The sequence below is a fragment of the Carassius gibelio genome, chromosome B6 (assembly GCF_023724105.1).
Source record: "Carassius gibelio isolate Cgi1373 ecotype wild population from Czech Republic chromosome B6, carGib1.2-hapl.c, whole genome shotgun sequence".
NCBI lineage: Eukaryota > Metazoa > Chordata > Actinopteri > Cypriniformes > Cyprinidae > Carassius > Carassius gibelio.
In genome coordinates, this window is record NC_068401.1 from 12,805,967 (window position 1) to 12,823,912 (window position 17,946).

Genomic DNA, 17,946 nt, shown 5'->3' on the forward strand with positions numbered 1-17,946 from the left:
TCAAACTATTCTTGCTTTCTCTTTGACTGTAGTGCTGGCAGACAACCTGAAGTCTAATCCAGGGATCAAGTGGCAGTACTTCAGCTCAGAGGAGGGTATTTTCACTGTGTTTCCTGCTCACAAGTTTCACTGCAAGGGCACATATGAGCACAGGAGCAGGTACAAAGAGCTCTCTCTCTCTCTCTCTCTCTCTCTCTCTCTCTCTCTCTCTCACTCACTCTCTCACTCACTCACTCACTCACTCACTCACTCACTCACTCACTCACTCACTCACTCACTCACTCACTCACTCACACACACACACACACACACACGTTTGTTTTTGTGAAAAGTGGGGACATCCCATAGGCGTAATGGTTTTTATACTGTACAAACTGTATATTCTGTGGCCCTACACCAGCCCTACACCTAACCCTGACCTTCACAGGAAACTTTGTGCATTTTTACTTTCAGGAAAAAACTCATTCTGTATGGTTTATAAGTATTTTGAAAAATGGGGACATGGGTTATGTCCTCATAAGTCACCCTCTCCTTGTAATACCTGTGTCATACCCATGTCATTATACAGAGTTGTGTTCTGATATGTCACAAAAACAAGAGCGCACGCACATAAAAAAAGTCAAATGCTCTGTTTTTGTCTTTATATTTGTATTTATAAATAAAGATATCTTTTCTTGGTCCCCATCTTTTAGCTAAAAACTAACTAAAGGTTATTTTCTCTTTTTGTATAAAAACTGATCTGTAAGTTAATCGCTCACTCTGTCATAAGCACCTCAGAAATTAGCGTCTTGTGTGGCTGAGTGTAAATTACATTCTAGAGAGGCCTTTTAGGTCTGTTTAACGTAGTTACAATAGGCCCCATGCCCTTGACTGGAATGCAGGGTCACCCCTACTAAACCCCACTGGAATCTGCCACCCAGTGTTGTGGGCAATGTGTGCCTGTGCTGAAAGATGGGCTCATTTCTGATGCCGTTCCCACAACTTCTCTCGTCCTGCTGGAGATTGAACAACAAATCTAGTACTCACAGGTTTTTAACCACTTATAGGATATATATAGGTGATTTAGGCAATATGGGCAGATTTTTCTTAGTGTTGAAGTTGGAAAGGGTTTCCAAAAACAACACAATAGAGTGCAGGATCTCTTGCACAAACACTGTAGCGAAGAGAGTGGGAATCACGCCAGGACTACACTTGGCTTCTTGCCGTCAGAGTCCAGGAAAAGTCGTTGTGCAGGGTTCTTGCATTCTGCAAATAAGGAGACCGTAAATCTTTGTTTCTGTGTGTTGGCAGGCCTGTGTATGTTTCGGCAGTAAGGCCACAGTCGAAACATATTGTAGTGATCATAGACCATGGTGCCTCCGTCACTGAGACCCAACTCCAGATCGCCCGTGATGCTGCACTAATCATCCTCAACTCCATCGATGAGCATGATAAAGTAAGGAAGTGACGTCATCACCTCACCGGATTGCAATTGTTCTTTTGGCACTCAATGTTCTTTTTTCCCCCTCAGATCTCAGTGTTGACAATAGCAGATACTGTTCGTTCCTGTTCTCTGGATCAGTGCTACAAGAGCTTCCTCTCACCTGCTACCAGCGAGACTAAGAGGAAGATGAGCACCTTCATCAACAACATTAAAGCATCTGACAGCTCCACCCAGCATGCACTGGGCTTCCAGAAAGCCTTTCAGTTGTTAAGGAACACAAGCAACGTCACCAGACAGCCGACTAGTAAGAGTCAAAGCTTATTTAAATTAGATTTACTAACACCAGGTAATTTCCTACCTTGTATTTTATGTTTAGTGTTAACAAGAGGCTTTTCCTCGCTTTCCTTCTCTTTTAAATAGTTTGTAAAAGCAGCATGTACATTTTACTTTCACTTTCAAATAGCGCCAATTCGACATTTAAACAATTGTTCGTTTTTAGTTTGTTTGAATTTAACTCTTTTCCTGGCTTTCCTTCACTTTTAAAACGCTTAAAAGCATTGTGCGCATTTAACTTTCACTTTCAAATCAGCGGCAGTTCAGCATCAATTGTTTGAATGCAACAACAAAATACAACGTCAAACTCACTTTAGCCTATTTATAAAACAGAACTTTTAGTGACAAAACAAATAAAAATACTAAAATAAAAACAACAATATAGGGCAGGCTATACCTAATTTAAAATAACAAATAACTTTAACGAAGAAATCAGTCAGCTAATTTATAATTTAATTTATAATTTCATTGCTTTCTTTCGGAATACAGGTTTTAGTTTTTTTTGTGGGGGGGGGGGGGGGGGGGGTAATTAATTATTATTCTGGTAGGAATTGATATAAAAAAAAATAAATGTAAAAAGCCAGAAAAAAAATGTTAATCAAATTTTATTATATATATATGCAGACTTAAAGATAATGTGCCCATGAAGAATTGGTCCCTGAGAAATAGTATCTAGAGTATTAAAAACCTTATTTTGGTATGTTCTCAAATTGACCCGAGGTCAGTTATTGTATTCAGTATGATCGATTATTGATTATTGATCGTCTTTCCTCTCACAGATACCGACATGGTGATAATCTACCTGTCATCAGGCGTCACCTCCCGAGACTCATCCGAGCACGAAAAGAGAGCAACCCTCAGCGTGGTCAAAGAGGAGAACCGCCACCTCAACAACTCGGTCATGATCCTCACCTATGCTCTCATGAACGGTGAGATATAAACAAGGAGCGCTGCTTTTTTATGAACTCTTTGTCTTACGGGCCACACGGGCTCATGGTGAACACCTGTGTGCATGTTTGTGCTTTTTCAAAATATGCTCAGCTGTTTTGACGCCCCTTCATCTTTCTTCTGGTCTTTGTATGTGTGTGCGTTTACACATAAGAAACCACTCTCCATTATATTGCTCTCCTCAGCTGTTCCTCTCCCCGCATGTATTAGCCTGCTATTAGCATACATTAGTTTGGCATCATGAAAATTTAAAAGCAGATAATCGAAAAGAAGAAAGAGAAATGCGACAATACATCAAAGGCCACTCAGTGACATGAAAGAGTGAGAAAGGCCTTTTTATGCATTAGATGACTCAGAGATATGATTCAGATTGATTAGCTTGGCAATGCAGGTTACACTACTTTGACTGGGCATTGTTAGGCTCTGAAGGACACACACACAGGGAATTACTCATATTTCCCTGTTTATTTGAAGTCTAGTTCATTTATGACAAGTTGTATTATATTCACATATTAAAACCTGTCACAGTGTCAGATTAATCGACTGGAGTGTTGAAATTTACGTCCAGTCCAATAACAATTCAACAGAATTGAATGTTCCTCCAAAAGGGAAAGACTGAGTAACAAAAACCTCCTATTCTTTCTGTTACAGGTCCAAAACCACCATTTCATGATGGAAATAGATTAAGTGTGATTTTTAGCTCTGCGGTTAAGTAATCCGTGTGGGATATGAATGGCTTTCTATTACTATGCTGCACTCTAAATAGGCCAGAGAAACAAACCTTTACAAACACCTGCAATATCTGCGAACATTTAGATAAATTGGTTGATACTAGCTTTGTTCCAAAACCCAGTGGTGCACAAGAGACACATAACACATTGATATTGAGCATATAATGTCTATTTTAATTAGTTTTTCTATACCTTCATCCTCAGAAGGAGTAACGGGATTGAAGGAGCTGGCGTTCTTGCGAGACCTGGCCGAGCAGAACTCTGTTAAGTATGGCATTCCAGATCGTTCTGCACTTCCTGTCGTGAAGGGCAGCATGATGGTTTTAAACCAGCTCAGTAACCTGGAGACCACCGTGGGCCGCTTCTACATCAACCTCCCCAATCGAATGATCGACGTGGCCTCCTTCAGCTTGCCTTATGCGGACCAGATGGGAGACGGTAAGTTAAGATCTTGAACTTGGCATCAAGAGCAAGTCTGGCACATTAACATTCCCTCTGACAAACCATATGTACTCAGAAGACCTCAGAAGGAGCGGCTCTGAACCAGAAAGTTTCCATGGTGCTATATACTGTAAACTTAAACTATAAGTAAAGCCAAAAATCACAAATGCAGAGTCTGCTCTTATGGGGCTGCTAGACCGAAAGTCATTCTGATGAAGTTATAGCTTCATTTTAAATGATGCATAATACAATTCTGCTCACAAATGATATTTACTTTACTTTTTTTATTGCTTCATAAAAATGTCTCATTTTATTTTCTAATTTTTAATAAAACTGTATTAGGCTATGATGGAATTATGCCTGGAAGAGATGAAGGAACAGTCATAATTTAATTTAAAACATATTATATATATATATATATATATATATATATATATATATATATATATATATATATATATTTTTTTTTTTTTTTTTTGTTTTATTATAAATAAATAAATAAAAAAGAGAAAACCTATAAAATGATGACAATTTTAAAAACGTGATTTTATCAAGAAAAAAAAAGCATATCTGCTTTGCTCATTGTTGTTTTTTTAGTATCGCTTGTCTTTTGCCAATGGCTTTTATCTCACAGTTAATAATATTTCTTCACGAATTACCATTTACATAAATTGGCTTATTAATATGGGGACAGATAAAGGAACTTCTTTTCTGTTTGTAGGTTTCATCATGACCGTCAGCCGGCCATGCTACTTTGGGAACTTGTTGCTGGGTGTCGTTGGAGTGGACGTGAATCTGGCATACATACTGGAGGACGTCACCTACTACCAGGACTCCCTGGCCTCATATACATTCCTCATAGACAATAAAGGTAGGAAGATGCACACACTGATGATTGTTTTTTGGTTGAGATCCACCTGATTCCATTAGCCAGAATGAGCCAAGCTTGTTTTACACGTTTCCCTGTTTGCCTCACTTCAGCTTGACTTTCTAACTTCACCATTAATTTGGAGCTCTGACTGATCTTCACTGGCACAAAACACTGAACTGAAGACCGTTAACCTTTAACAGTTCATTTGGGGAATCAGCTGTCCCACATTAGGTTGACATCATGCCAGTTTCTCGAAGTGGGACCAGCAAAACTCTGTGGGTTTGAACTTTTTAGGGAGAATGGACTTTAAATGTTTCCACCAAAGAATGAAATTAAGCACTGTTGGCCTTATTTTGACTAGCTTTCATTTACACTTTCTTCATCCTGCTCTACATAACATCTATTTGTTTTTCCATGACTTCCCCCAGCAGGGTGAAGTGTCTCTGAATTTAAAACGCTGTTAACCTCCACTTAATACTTATTAAAACAATCCGATAAGCCCTGCAGAAATGGCCACTTTGCACTAAAAGGTTGTGTTGTATTACATATGTAATAAAATGAGGGTGATTATCTGTTCCTGAGAGTATACGCTCTGTCCTAATGACTGGGATAATGAAGTGGCACCTGCTGTCTCCAGCTGTTCAGTAAAGAGACGACGTAGCACTGCCTCTCAGCTCATTTCCAAAGGAAGTCTCTCCCTGTACTGTGCAGGCCACAGTTTATGTGTGTAACCTAGTAGTTGTAAAGCTGTAACAATATACAGTTTGTTAAAAACTACAGTATATTAGACCAGGAAACAGTCACAGCTTGCAAGGAAAAGTTATGCATTTCATATACAAATTAGGCATTCACATATAGTGTAATGTTTTTATTTTATTTGACATATTATATTAAATTCTATTTAAAATAACGTTTCAGGCTACACCCTCATGCATCCGTCACTCACCCGACCTTACCTGATGACTGAAGCTCCCCTCCACACAGACATCATCCACTATGAGAACATCCCAGGGTTTGCTGCTGTGCATCAAAATATCCTCAGGTGAGGGTGTGCGGGATTTCAAAAAGACCTGGCTTTCTGCAGTAGTAAGCTCGAGTTTACTGTGTTACTCACGTGATTGCTAAGCTCATGGTGTGCGTTTCTTGTTAGTCTGCCTCTGGGGAGTCAGGTCATTGCTGTGCCTGTCAACTCCTCTCTGTCTTGGCACATGAACCGTCTACGTGATCCCAGCCGAGATGCCTACAATGTCAGCTACGCTTGGAAACTGGTAAGCTATTCCTCCGCAGTGGAACAAGCATTGGCTTAGAGCAGGCTGAGGGAAAACCAGACTCTTTGTATGTTGTTTTATATATTCACTTTGAATTTTTACTGATCTTGATCCCTGATTTGCAGGTTCAGGACACTTCGTTTATATTGTGTATAGTTTATGTTCAGCCGGAGATCCCGGTGAAGCAACTGAAAAATCTGAACACAGCCCCTAGCAGCAAACTCCTGTACCACCGCCTGGATCTGCTGGGCCAGCCCAGCTCCTGCCTCCACTTCAAACAGCTCGCTACAGTCGGTAAGCCCAGATAAAACATTCATATGATCTTAACTGCTTGGGGGAAAACAAATTGTGCATGCTATTCTCAAAGTTGTTAGGACTTACAATGCAGAGCTTGTTTCTCTGAAAACAGAGCGAGACATTTCTTTTTTATAAAACTATATCAAATCCAGATGGACCAATTATAAAAGTTTCTTTGCCTTTGCTCAACAAGTGAATTTTTACCAACAAACAGCAAATAAATGGACTGCATGTCAGAAGTTGTTTTGCTGTTAAAGTATATTTTAACTTCATAGTATTATTCTTAAAGGGAAATAAATGTGTTAATGTGTAAAAAAAAATATATATATATATATATATATACATATTGAACAATAAGCCCCAAGAAACCATAGTTTATAGTGAATTTATAACAGCTAAGGGGCGTTGTTAGACATGACATGAAGCAGATATATATATTTATAAAACGGATAGTTCTGGTCCTTGAATCTGATTGGCCGCGTTCAAAGTTGTTGTAAATTACTCTACAAAGATACACCTTCGTTTATGTCTGTGTGTTGCTCGACAACCTCTTTACTGGAACCACAACCTTTTCTGGGGAGGAACTGCATTGAACTGCGCTGTTTGGTGGAAGAAGAATATTTTTATTATTATCTTTACATTTTAGTTGCTTGGTTTTATTTTGTGAAACCTCACTACGTATATTGAATAACCGTTTAATAAAAGCAAGAAGCCGTGGATTACAGTGAATTTATAACAGCTAAGGGGGTTTTAGGCACTCCATTTCACATCGTGTCTAACAACGCCCCATAGCTGTTATAAATTCACTGTAAACCATGGCTTCTTGGGGCATATTGCTTTAATATATTACAAGTGTACTGTATATTACTTATGTTTTTATTGGGGGGGGTTGAAAAAAGTCTGTTATGCCCACCCAAGCTGTAATTATCTAATTAAAAATATAGTAAAACAGTAATATTGTTGAATATTATTACAATTTAAAGTTACTATTTTTTGTTTTTAATCTATTTAATGCAATATATCCCTTCGTCAAAGCTGAATTTTCAGCAGAATTTCCATCCCTCCAGTCTTCAGTGTCACATGATCATTCTAATACGCTGATTTGGTAACTTTTCTTATCTATTATAAATGCTGAAAAGGATTGAGTTGCTTAATATTGGGAACATGCGGTTTTTAAGTTTAATAGGCCCTTGCTGAATAAACATTTTCATTTCTTTCCTAAATTAAATTAATAACCCCATACTTTTTTTAACAGTGTACTTTTTTTGGTTAGAGAACATTACTGTTACTAAGGGATGCTTGATAATGGTTCGGGGCTAATGTAATTAAGCAGCAGTGCAGCACAACTTATTCATCTCTCTTTTTCTTCAGAGAGTCCCACAGTGATGTTGTCTGCTGGTAGTTTCTCCTCTCCATATGAGCACTTGAGTCAGCCAGAGACCAAGCGCATGGTGGAGCACTACACAGCTTACCTGAGTGACAACACCCGGCTCATAGCCAACCCAGGCCTGAAGGTACACACAGACACACTCTTACTGGCCATCTCAGCAACACGTGTCTCATAGCCAACCTAGGAATGACTCAATCTTTCACAGTTAGTGGTCACATGGTTAGATCTTAGTTGGCAGTCTTCCTCTCCTCTTTAATTCTTCTTTTTTGTTTGGGAAATGCAGCGCAACAGTCTTTATGATGCTCTTCTTAGTAGAAAATTCTTTAACACCCGCCTCCTTTGGTCTTCCAGTCTTCTGTGAGGAATGAGGTGATGGCCACCAGTCACGTGACAGATGAATGGATGAGTCTTATGGAGATGAGCAGCCTCAACTGCTACATTGTGAGGCGTTACATAGCAACGCCCAATGGGGTGCTGCGGATTTACCCCGGTTCTCTCATGGACAAAGCCTTCGATCCCACCAGGAGACGATGGTAAGATTTGAGCCTCAGGACGGAGGTCTTCAAACTCCTAGTGGGACGCTGGTCAACAGATCCCACAGTCTGTTGACTAAGCTTTGCAAACTGACAGATTCCCAAGAAGGTATTTTGTGTTCACATGCAGCTGGACACAGTACAAAAAAAGGGTGTATTTTTAATACAAATATATTGCATAGGAAATAAAAAAAAGTTCAGCTAACTTCGATACATTTATGAATTTCTGTTTAAAATGTGGTCTAATTAGTGATCCTTTTGTTTTTTAGGTACCTACATGCTGTAGCCAATCCTGGTCTCATTACTTTTACTGGACCCTACCTGGACATTGGTGGGGCGGGCTATGTGGTCACTATTAGCCACACCATCCACGCCTCTAGGTCAGTTGTTTAAGGGTCACATTTCATGTTTAAACCTATTGGATCTCAACCAGGGGGCCACAGGATAAGTCATTTAAGTAATAAATTATTAATATATTTGTAAAAAAAAATTCTAGAGGTCTTTCCACTCTGAATAACTTTTTTTCTTAAAAACATTTTATTGAAAAATTATTTTTATATATATATATCGGTGTACTCCCTCCTTCTGTTCTGTTTTAAAACAAGCAGTTTTGTCATAATAATGGTAGAAAAATATCTTAGTCTGTATAAGAGGAGGGGGCCCTTTTGAATATTGTGTTAGGGGTCCGTAAGTCCAAAAGTTTGAGAAGCATTGTTTAGACATAATTTGCTGTGTGTTACGGCTTTTGTAATGTGGATATTCATTTATTTTTGCTTATTCTGACACTAGCTGTTTTTTGGATGCTTGTATGGATCAGACTTTAAAACAATGATATAAATAACTTAATTATAGAGAATTAAATGAATAGGTCCACCACAACATAAAAATTGTACTCACTCTCAAATTTTTTATTTTTTTCCCCTACAATGAAATGGCCAGTGCTTTACACTAACTCCAAAAAAAACCCTTACTAAAAGTAGTTCATACTCATAGGAATTGTGTGCTATGTAAAAGTCATTATTCACCCTTTTATTGATTTATTTTTTTATTCAGCATCAAATCTTCGTGCACATTCAAACCTGACATATCACTGCTGTTTACAATAAACACATAACTAGGAATGTTTTACATCAAGCCTAGTGTAGTTTGTTATAATTTACCATGAATGAAACTTTTGTTTTGCGTGAAAACTATCCCTTTAACTTACTTTTTTCATAAATTGCCTCTCTAGTTGAAAAAAAGCATAGCATAGGTGGTACGTAATAGTACCTGTTGCAAATGAAAAACAACTGCCTTATCACTGTCGGGTCGCTGCTTTGCACAGTGCGTGCACGCATGTGTGTGTGTGTGTCTGTGTCTGTGTGTGTGTAGAGATATGATGAAGCTGGCAGTGTTCCAGAATGTCTAGTGTAGATAAAAAGTGTTTTCCCTTCACGTTTTCCAATCAGTTCTCTCTTAAGAGGAGGAAATGTGACCTATGTAGTGATCTGATCTAAAGCTCTACAGCGGTGACCCATCATACTGTAGATCTCCTTATTCTTCATATTGTTCAACACACTTATCTGCCTCCTTTCCCAGTTCCCAAAAGGCTTCGGGTTACACAGTAGCGGTTATGGGCATTGATTTCACTCTGCGCTACTTCTACAAAGTTCTGTTGGATCTCCTGCCCATCTGCAACCAGGACAAGGGCAACAAAATCCGGTAAGGCCTTCCCACCACACCCAACCCCCATCTCATTTCTTCTCAAACTCTCTAGTGTCTGCCAAGACCCCAGTGTGCCGGCTGGGGTGTCCAGCGTAGTGCCTGAAGCTATCGATGCCCCACAGAGGCTCTTTCAAATGAAACTAATCAGATTTGCTTTTGTTTGAAAAAGAGGCATTCACTTAAGTCTTCTCTGCATGCCTCTAAGCTCCCTCTTTTAGGATAGGTGGAGATGGAATGAGAAAACGATCTGAGGTGGGGATCAAGAAACTGTGAGGGAGGGCTGGATGTAGAGAGAGGAGAGATGAGAAGGGAAAAGTATAAAGACTGGAATAATGATATTTATTTTTCCAAAAAATAATTTAGGTTGTGCTAATTTTAAAGTAGCTGCAGTGATACTAGGGTATTGTGGCAGTTGTCAAGTTTTTATTATTGCTAGGGCGGTTGCTTATGATATTCAGAGAAATGGCTTAGCTGAAGTTACAAGCCTAGTTGTTGAGTAAATGAGTACAAAGTTACAGTTTTATACACTACTGAAATATTAGAGCAGAACACCATTAAACTCTGTGTAAACTCATGTTTATGGAAACCTTTGGCCAGGAAGAATGGATGAACAATTACAGGAGAATTAGTGACGATGAACAACAACAACAAAAAATAAATAAATAATATATATATATATATATATATATATATATATATATATATATATATATATGTAATTATAAATAATATATAATATATATGTTTATATATATATATAAACATAAATGTACAAAAAAAAAAACTGAATTAATTTTCTAGTTTGTTCCATTAGTATTTATTTCCCTTTCTAATTTTAAATGCAGTTCTTGAATATGTAATAGTTTACATATTTGATACATATATATTATTTGAAACAGGGGGCCTCAGCAGAGTTCACGATGACTTAAAATGTTTTACAATAAGGTAACACAAACTTTTAAATAAGCTAAAACGACTACAAATTCAGATAATTAATTCATCCCAACTTTTTAAATTCAATAAAGTAATTATTTAATTTGATTTATTTTTTAATCAAAAATGTTAATCTAAAGCTATTCTTAATATTTGTAAAATAATTATTATTGAGGTCCGTTGAGGTCTTGTAGTCATATAAATAAATAAATAACGCATATTCAAGTATAATAGTATATTTTTTCATGATTATTTTTGTATCAAATTTAAACAGAAATTTAATTTGGGTAGTCAACCATATGTATGTAATAATAATAAAAAAGTGTTCAATTTGCTTTATCATTCATGTTTGTAGCTCAATATTTGAACCCTAATAAAAAGCAATAGTAATGCTTATCTTTGCAAGCAGTGCAAATAAACCCTACTGATGCAATATATAAAAGCCACGGTTACTGAGGCAATATATAAAAGCCACGTTTTTCAGGACTGACTGAAAGACACAAAGGGAGATAAGCTGATTAGGGCTGCATTCCAGACACATCCTGTTATGTTAGGTGCCAGTGCCCCCATTTTTCCCTCGCTCCCTTCTTTTCTGTCTCTCTTTTACCCTTCCCTCTCATGCCTCTCTTCCCTCCCTTTTTCTTTCTTCTTAACTCTATTTCTACTCTATTTGTCTCTGTCTTTGTCCCTCTTCATGCTCTCTCTGTCTCTTTATCTGTCTGTGCTGTGGAGGCCTCAGTGTTCTTTGAGTTTCCAGTGCTATGGTCATTAAACAGGATTAGTGAAGTGGAATGCCTCAGTGTGCCACACAATAACCCGAACTGTTCTGAACTGCAGATGGTACCCTGTGAGCATGCAGGAAGCCATCTACCATTTCCTTCCACCTCTCCCCTCTAAATGTCATTTTGGATCTTTGTAAGGCTCAGAGTGCTTGATTGGTCCTTATGTATGTGTATGTGTAGGTGTTTTATCATGGAGGACAGAGGCTATCTGGTGGCCCATCCGACCCTGATTGACCCGAAGGGCCACGCTCCAGCAGAACAGCAACATATCACTCACAAGGTAAGGATCTGTGGGTTTGAGGACAAACTTTACTTGTCTTTCACAAGAAAATAGGCAGTTTTATGTTTTTGTTCTTAGAAAAGGGGGGACTAATTACTCTTCAGCCATATCATATTCAAAGTTCGGTAATGAAACTGAAAAACAATCTTACTGAGTTTATCATTTTCTCCCTGATTTGCTTGACTTTAGGAGCCTCTAGTGGCCAATGACATTCTCAACCACCCCAACTTTGTGAAGAAGAACCTGTGTAACAGTTTCAGTGATCGTACCGTGCAGCGGTTCTACAAGTTCAACACCAGCATTGTTGTGAGTGGAGTCTCATATGATTATTTCATATCCGGTTACTGTAAATTTTAGTTTGAAGCGGACAATCCAGCCAGTTTTTGTTTTACCATGTAAATGTAGTCAGCCAAATGTATTAGTTATGTTAGCACGCCACCTAGTGGAGGTTGTTTTAGTAGTGGCCATAACAGATGTGCTTTCTAGTATAACCAGCTGGGCAATTATAAATTGTTGTTTTTAATGAGAAATTCTATGCACAGTGTGAAAGACTGTTATGAATTCAAATGATTGTTAATGGCTTACTGTGCGTTTGTCATTTTTAAGGGTGATCTGACAAACCTTGTGCATGGCAGTCACTGCTCAAAGTACCGGCTCACTCGTATCCCAGGAACCAATGCGTTTGCTGGTATTGTGAACGAGACCTGTGATTCACTGGCCTTCTGTGCTTGCAGTACTGTGGATCGTCTCTGTCTTAACTGCCACAGGTAAGGTTTACAGTGTGCACAACTCTTACCTTTAATACTCTATTCATATTAGGATATTTTGATGAAAACAAAGTTAAAAAGTCATTTCTCATGAATTTACTGCATATATAAAAATATAAATGACTGTAAAACAATCTTACTGACCCCAAACTTTTCAATTGCATTTATTTATTTATTTATACAGTATATTATATTTATGTATTTTATTTTATTTATTATTAACTTTTGTGGAATATAACCCTCAAGGTAATAGACAATTAAATGCCAGGAGTCTTTAGTCATAACACACAGTGATAAATCCATTTTTTTTATATATAGATTGATTAGACAAAAAATTGTGCATTTAACAGAATTTGTCCAAATTTGAGGACTGCTAATTTAAAAGGCATTTACTTTCTAAAAGCTATTTTATCATGTTTTTAGAAGTACACTAGCAAAACTATTTAAAAAAAAGTCCTGTAAACAGATGTTCTCCGTGTATTCTCATCTTCCTCAGAATGGAGCAGAATGAATGCGAGTGTCCCTGTGAATGCCCTCTAGAGGTGAATGAATGTACTGGCAACCTCACCAACGCTGAGAACAGGTAAACTGCTGCTGTTTCCAGGACAGTCTTGTGTTATTTATTGAAGGTGATGTAGACATTAAGCCCATTTTAACACATAATACATGTTGTACACAATGTGTTTGGATTACCCCTTAAGTGCTTGGAAAATGGACTGCCACAGTATATGATCCAGAAATTAATCACTGGACCACATGTCCAGATTCTCATCAGCATGCACTGGAATGAATCACACTTAGTCACACAAACACACACACTTCTGCCCGTCACTTCATCAAGTTCTTGTTTGTCACGATGAATAGATATCCAGCCACCTGTGTCCTCAATTAGCCGTCAGTTCAGGATTGTTCCTCAGTAGACATTTAGACACTTTCAGGTTTGTCGCATTATTCCCAGCTGAGAGATCTCAAGGCATTTAGCTTTCTGTCACTGTGCCATCTGTTCATTTTAGTGAAAAATTGTACACTTGAATGCTAATAAATGTCTCCTTTACTACAGAGACCTGTAGTGAAAAAAAAAAGTCTGGATACTTACTGTGTAGCAGTAATAATAACTGTTGATTATTTGTTGTCTGTTGAATGCCATTTATCTACAGAACAACATTGTTGCCAGACTGTTACAAATAGTTACAAGTTGCATGTTGTATTTAGGGCCTAACTGACTCAGTTTGCCTTACTGCTGTGTGTGTGTGCATAGAAATCCGAGCTGTGACGTGCACCAGGAGCCTTTGTCTTTGACTGTAATTGAGCCCAGTCTACAGGACACTCTGCCTCAGTGTATCAACACCAGATGCAGCCAGCGCTTCACCAGCAGGTACGGCCATATACTGTATCATTTGTGATCAGCCTGCCCTTAGCATGACCTTAAAAGAAACACAGAGTCTCTGAGAGTAATAATGTTTCTCCTTTTACTTAACACAGCTAATCTCACATCACTTATTCACAACCTGCGCTGACCACAACAAAAAGCATGTGTGTTTCTCAAGATCATACAATGTCGGCTATTATTAGGGACTGTCAAAATCAAAGACTCACAAAAAGCTCATGAGTTATCTCACACTGTCGTTCAACATAAACTCAAAGAACCAAGTCTGTGTTGGTAACACTTTACAAGAAAGTTGCATCTGTTAACATCAGTTCACTATATGTACTAGCAATGAAAAACACTTCTAAAATATTTATTAATCTTAGTTAATGGTGTTTTCAACATTCATTAAAATCCAAAGTCCAATCTGTTAATATACTTTAATGGACCTGAATTGATATGAACTTACACCGAATGGTTATGTTAAATTATTTCCGTTAACAAAGATGAACAAATACCGTAACACATGTATTGCTCAGTGTTAGTTTATTAATTAACTAATGTTAACTGATGAAATCTTAGTGTTAAATATACATACTCAAAACTACTAATAAATGGTATTTTTTATTTTTAGAAATAAGTATAGTTTGTAATATAAAATGCTTATATGCATTCTATAAAAATAGAATTTTATAAGAATTTTATAAAATTATTTTTAGTATATTGTTTGAACATATTGTAGGTGGTGGTACTTTGGTGACACAAAAGATTTTTTATTGTAACAAAAGATTTCTATTTCAAATAAATGCTGTTCTTCAGAACTGTCTGTTCCTCAAATAATCAAAAAAAAAAAAAATTGTCATGGTTTCCATATTAAAGCAGCACCACTGATTTCAACACTGATAATAATGAGAAATGTTTCTTGAGAACTAAATCAGCATTTTAGATAGGGCTGAACAGAACCAGCTTTACTGACGAGATGCACATGACAATCACGTGTGATTTATCGGCCAGCCCTAATATTATTAAAATGATTTCTGAAATATCATGTGAAGACTGGAGTAATGGCTTTTTTAAATATATTAAAATAGTAAAGTTATTTTTAGTTGTAATATTTTACAGTCTTACTGTATTTTTGATCAAATAAATACTGCCTTGGTAAACAAAAGCAATATCTTTTAAAAACATTTTAAAAATCCTACTGACCCCAAAGTTTTGCATGGTAAATGTATTTGGTATGTGTAGCCATCTCTATAACACTGCTTTTTGTATGTTCGGTTTTATTTGTGTGGGTTGTAGTGACTGTTTTGGTGTTCTGGACTGTGAGTGGTGTATGGTGGACAGTGACGGAAAGACCCATCTGGATAAGCCTTACTGTGCCCTACAGAAGGAATGTTTTGGAGGGATTGTGGGTGCCAAAAGTCCTTATGTGGATGGACTGGGCATTTTAGGTGAGCTGCTACTTCTGTAGTCTGTTATTATTACTTATTATTTACTTCTGTTATTATTTGTTCTGTTTATAATAGCATATGTAGGTAAATTGCATTGATGGGTCACAATAGTCATCTAAAAAATGACTTTCTATTATTTAGTTTTGCTTGTTTCGGAAAGATATGCACAAAAGTTTGGAATTGCACTGACTTCATGAGTCCCACATTGTGCCTTGAGGATCTTTGCCAGTGTGTATGCTTTAATTCATTTTTTTCATTTCTTCATCTCTTTGCAGATGAGGAGCTGGCTTCCCTGAATATGATCAAGAGTGCGCCCGTGGGGCCAGTGGCAGGAGGGATTATGGGATGCATCATGGTGCTGGTGTTAGCTGTGTATGCCTACAGGCACCAGATCCACCGTCGCAGCCATCAGCACATGTCCCCGCTGGCTGCACAAGGTGAGTCTGGACACTCAGAGTCTAAAAGTGAAACGTGATTCTTACCTGGGACTGTTGGGAAACTTCTCCTTAAAATCCCTAAACAGAATGTCCAGATCAGTCAAATCTTGTAATGTGATTGTCATAATATGCAGTCTACTGCAGGATGGCAGTTGTTAAAAGTGCGTTAAGCTGCTAAAGAGAACTCACGCTGTTCCTCAGGTGACTTTCTGTATGTGCTTTTCAAGAGGAACTAAGCTACACAGACAAGCAAAGTATACTTTGGGTTTCGGATACATGGCTAACAGTCAAATACACACACACACATATATGTCAAAAGTGAACATTAACAGAACAGAAAAAGATATCGGATATGTCAGTATATTACAGCTGTGCATTCAGTCTTAGAGTAGCAGGAGCCTAATAATACCTGCTGCTGTCCTTAATGTTAATCAAACAACAAAAGATAAAGAAAAATAAATGTACTGCTTGACTGAATAACTTTAGTAGCTTTAATATAAATCTGTGTACATGTAATACATACAGACTGTTCAGTGTTTTATTAATTTTATTTTTGATTATCAAGAATTGTGAAATTTCACTGCTGTCAAAATTTTGATATCACAGCATCTTTATTTTTCAGCAAAATATACGTAATAATGTACCGCTATTGTGTGTGTGTGTGGGGGGGGGGTAATCAGATGTGTGATATTGCCCACTCTTATGTTAATTGGGATTGCAATATTGTGCAAAATAACCATGATCATGATTTTTGCCATTATCAAGCAGCTTTATGTTTGACTTTGTTGTGATTTGGTTTTAATAGTTTACTACTGAATAAAAAGAATCAGGGTTAAAGATTACTGAATTAAAGGCGACGCGCACAATGTGACATTTATTATTTGACATATTTCAGAGGGAAACAAGATAGTCAAATATTATAAAATGTAGACCAGGACCTTTTATAATTGAGAACTGATTAGAAAGTGACAAGTGATCTCTTACAAAGAAGCTGAAGATGTCAGCCTGAGAAGGAAAGTTGTTTCAGAAGAAGAGCAAGTAAAACTCACTTTAATGAGGGAAAAATGATTGAGTGCACTTTTAAAGTGTGCTACTCCCTGTGCTAATGAGATACTAAAGCACAGTTGACCGCTAAAAGGACCTTAGGAGGATATTAAAGTAATTTAAAGAGCCGAATTCCCTCTTCCCTTGCATGTGCTCCCACATGTCTCAGCCAAATTCAGTCTCTATATGTGCATGACTAGGAAGTATATCTTGGTCTGATGCAATATAAATGTGTTGAATCAGTCTGTGTTCCAGTCAGTTTTGCAGTTACACAAGCTGTCTGAGAGAGTCCACTTTAGTCTGAATATGCCTTCTAGAAATGAATAGACTGGAATGCTATATTCCCTTGAATTGGCCTTCCTCTGTTTTTAATGTCTGATGGGCCTTCATGGGCATGATTTGAGGAGATTTGATGTATGCAATCTTTTTTTTATGAGAGAGACTGTAGACCAAAGGAGAAGATATATTTCATCAAATATGTTCAGGATTTTTCCATCTTTCTAATCTTCTCTCTCACCTGTCTTCCTGTCTCTGTCTCTTTTATCAGAGATGTCTGTCCGGATGTCCAACCTGGACAACGAACGAGATGACAGAGATGAAGACAGTCACGAAGACAGAGGAATAAGTAAGATCCCCGCCTCCCTGCCTGGAAGCGCTTCACTCGAATTAACACAGAAACCCTTTAATGCCCACTTTAGCATTAGTAATTACACTGAGGGCTTTTATGTACATCAAATCTACAGTATTGTACTTTGTACATCAATGCTCTTTTTCACTGATTCTGTGCATCAGACACCAAATGGATGATAATCCGTGAATTCTTTGTTGTACGGTGTGCTGTTTTATTCTCCTAGAGTAAAAAGCAAGCATTCATGCTCACAATGGTACTGTGTCATTCTTGTGTGATAATTGCTTCAAACAGCCATGTGGGTTAGTCTGATGTCATA

General features: G+C 37.6%; 1 protein-coding gene across 1 annotated transcript in view; it reads left to right on the forward strand.

Annotated features, from left to right (window-relative positions):
• The window catches only part of cachd1 (cache domain containing 1), a 66,032-nt gene that overhangs the window by 43,555 nt on the left and 4,531 nt on the right, over positions 1-17,946 (forward strand). Inside the window, exons 5-25 of the mRNA XM_052559494.1 lie at positions 33-159; positions 1,291-1,435; positions 1,511-1,727; positions 2,536-2,685; positions 3,640-3,873; positions 4,598-4,747; positions 5,666-5,789; positions 5,898-6,015; positions 6,141-6,309; positions 7,684-7,826; positions 8,054-8,235; positions 8,505-8,615; positions 9,814-9,936; positions 11,835-11,934; positions 12,124-12,240; positions 12,541-12,701; positions 13,198-13,284; positions 13,960-14,076; positions 15,367-15,518; positions 15,794-15,955; positions 17,547-17,624. Coding sequence (XP_052415454.1) covers positions 33-159; positions 1,291-1,435; positions 1,511-1,727; positions 2,536-2,685; positions 3,640-3,873; positions 4,598-4,747; positions 5,666-5,789; positions 5,898-6,015; positions 6,141-6,309; positions 7,684-7,826; positions 8,054-8,235; positions 8,505-8,615; positions 9,814-9,936; positions 11,835-11,934; positions 12,124-12,240; positions 12,541-12,701; positions 13,198-13,284; positions 13,960-14,076; positions 15,367-15,518; positions 15,794-15,955; positions 17,547-17,624 — 2,967 coding nt within the window. The remainder of the gene's footprint in view (positions 1-32; positions 160-1,290; positions 1,436-1,510; positions 1,728-2,535; positions 2,686-3,639; positions 3,874-4,597; positions 4,748-5,665; positions 5,790-5,897; positions 6,016-6,140; positions 6,310-7,683; positions 7,827-8,053; positions 8,236-8,504; positions 8,616-9,813; positions 9,937-11,834; positions 11,935-12,123; positions 12,241-12,540; positions 12,702-13,197; positions 13,285-13,959; positions 14,077-15,366; positions 15,519-15,793; positions 15,956-17,546; positions 17,625-17,946) is intronic.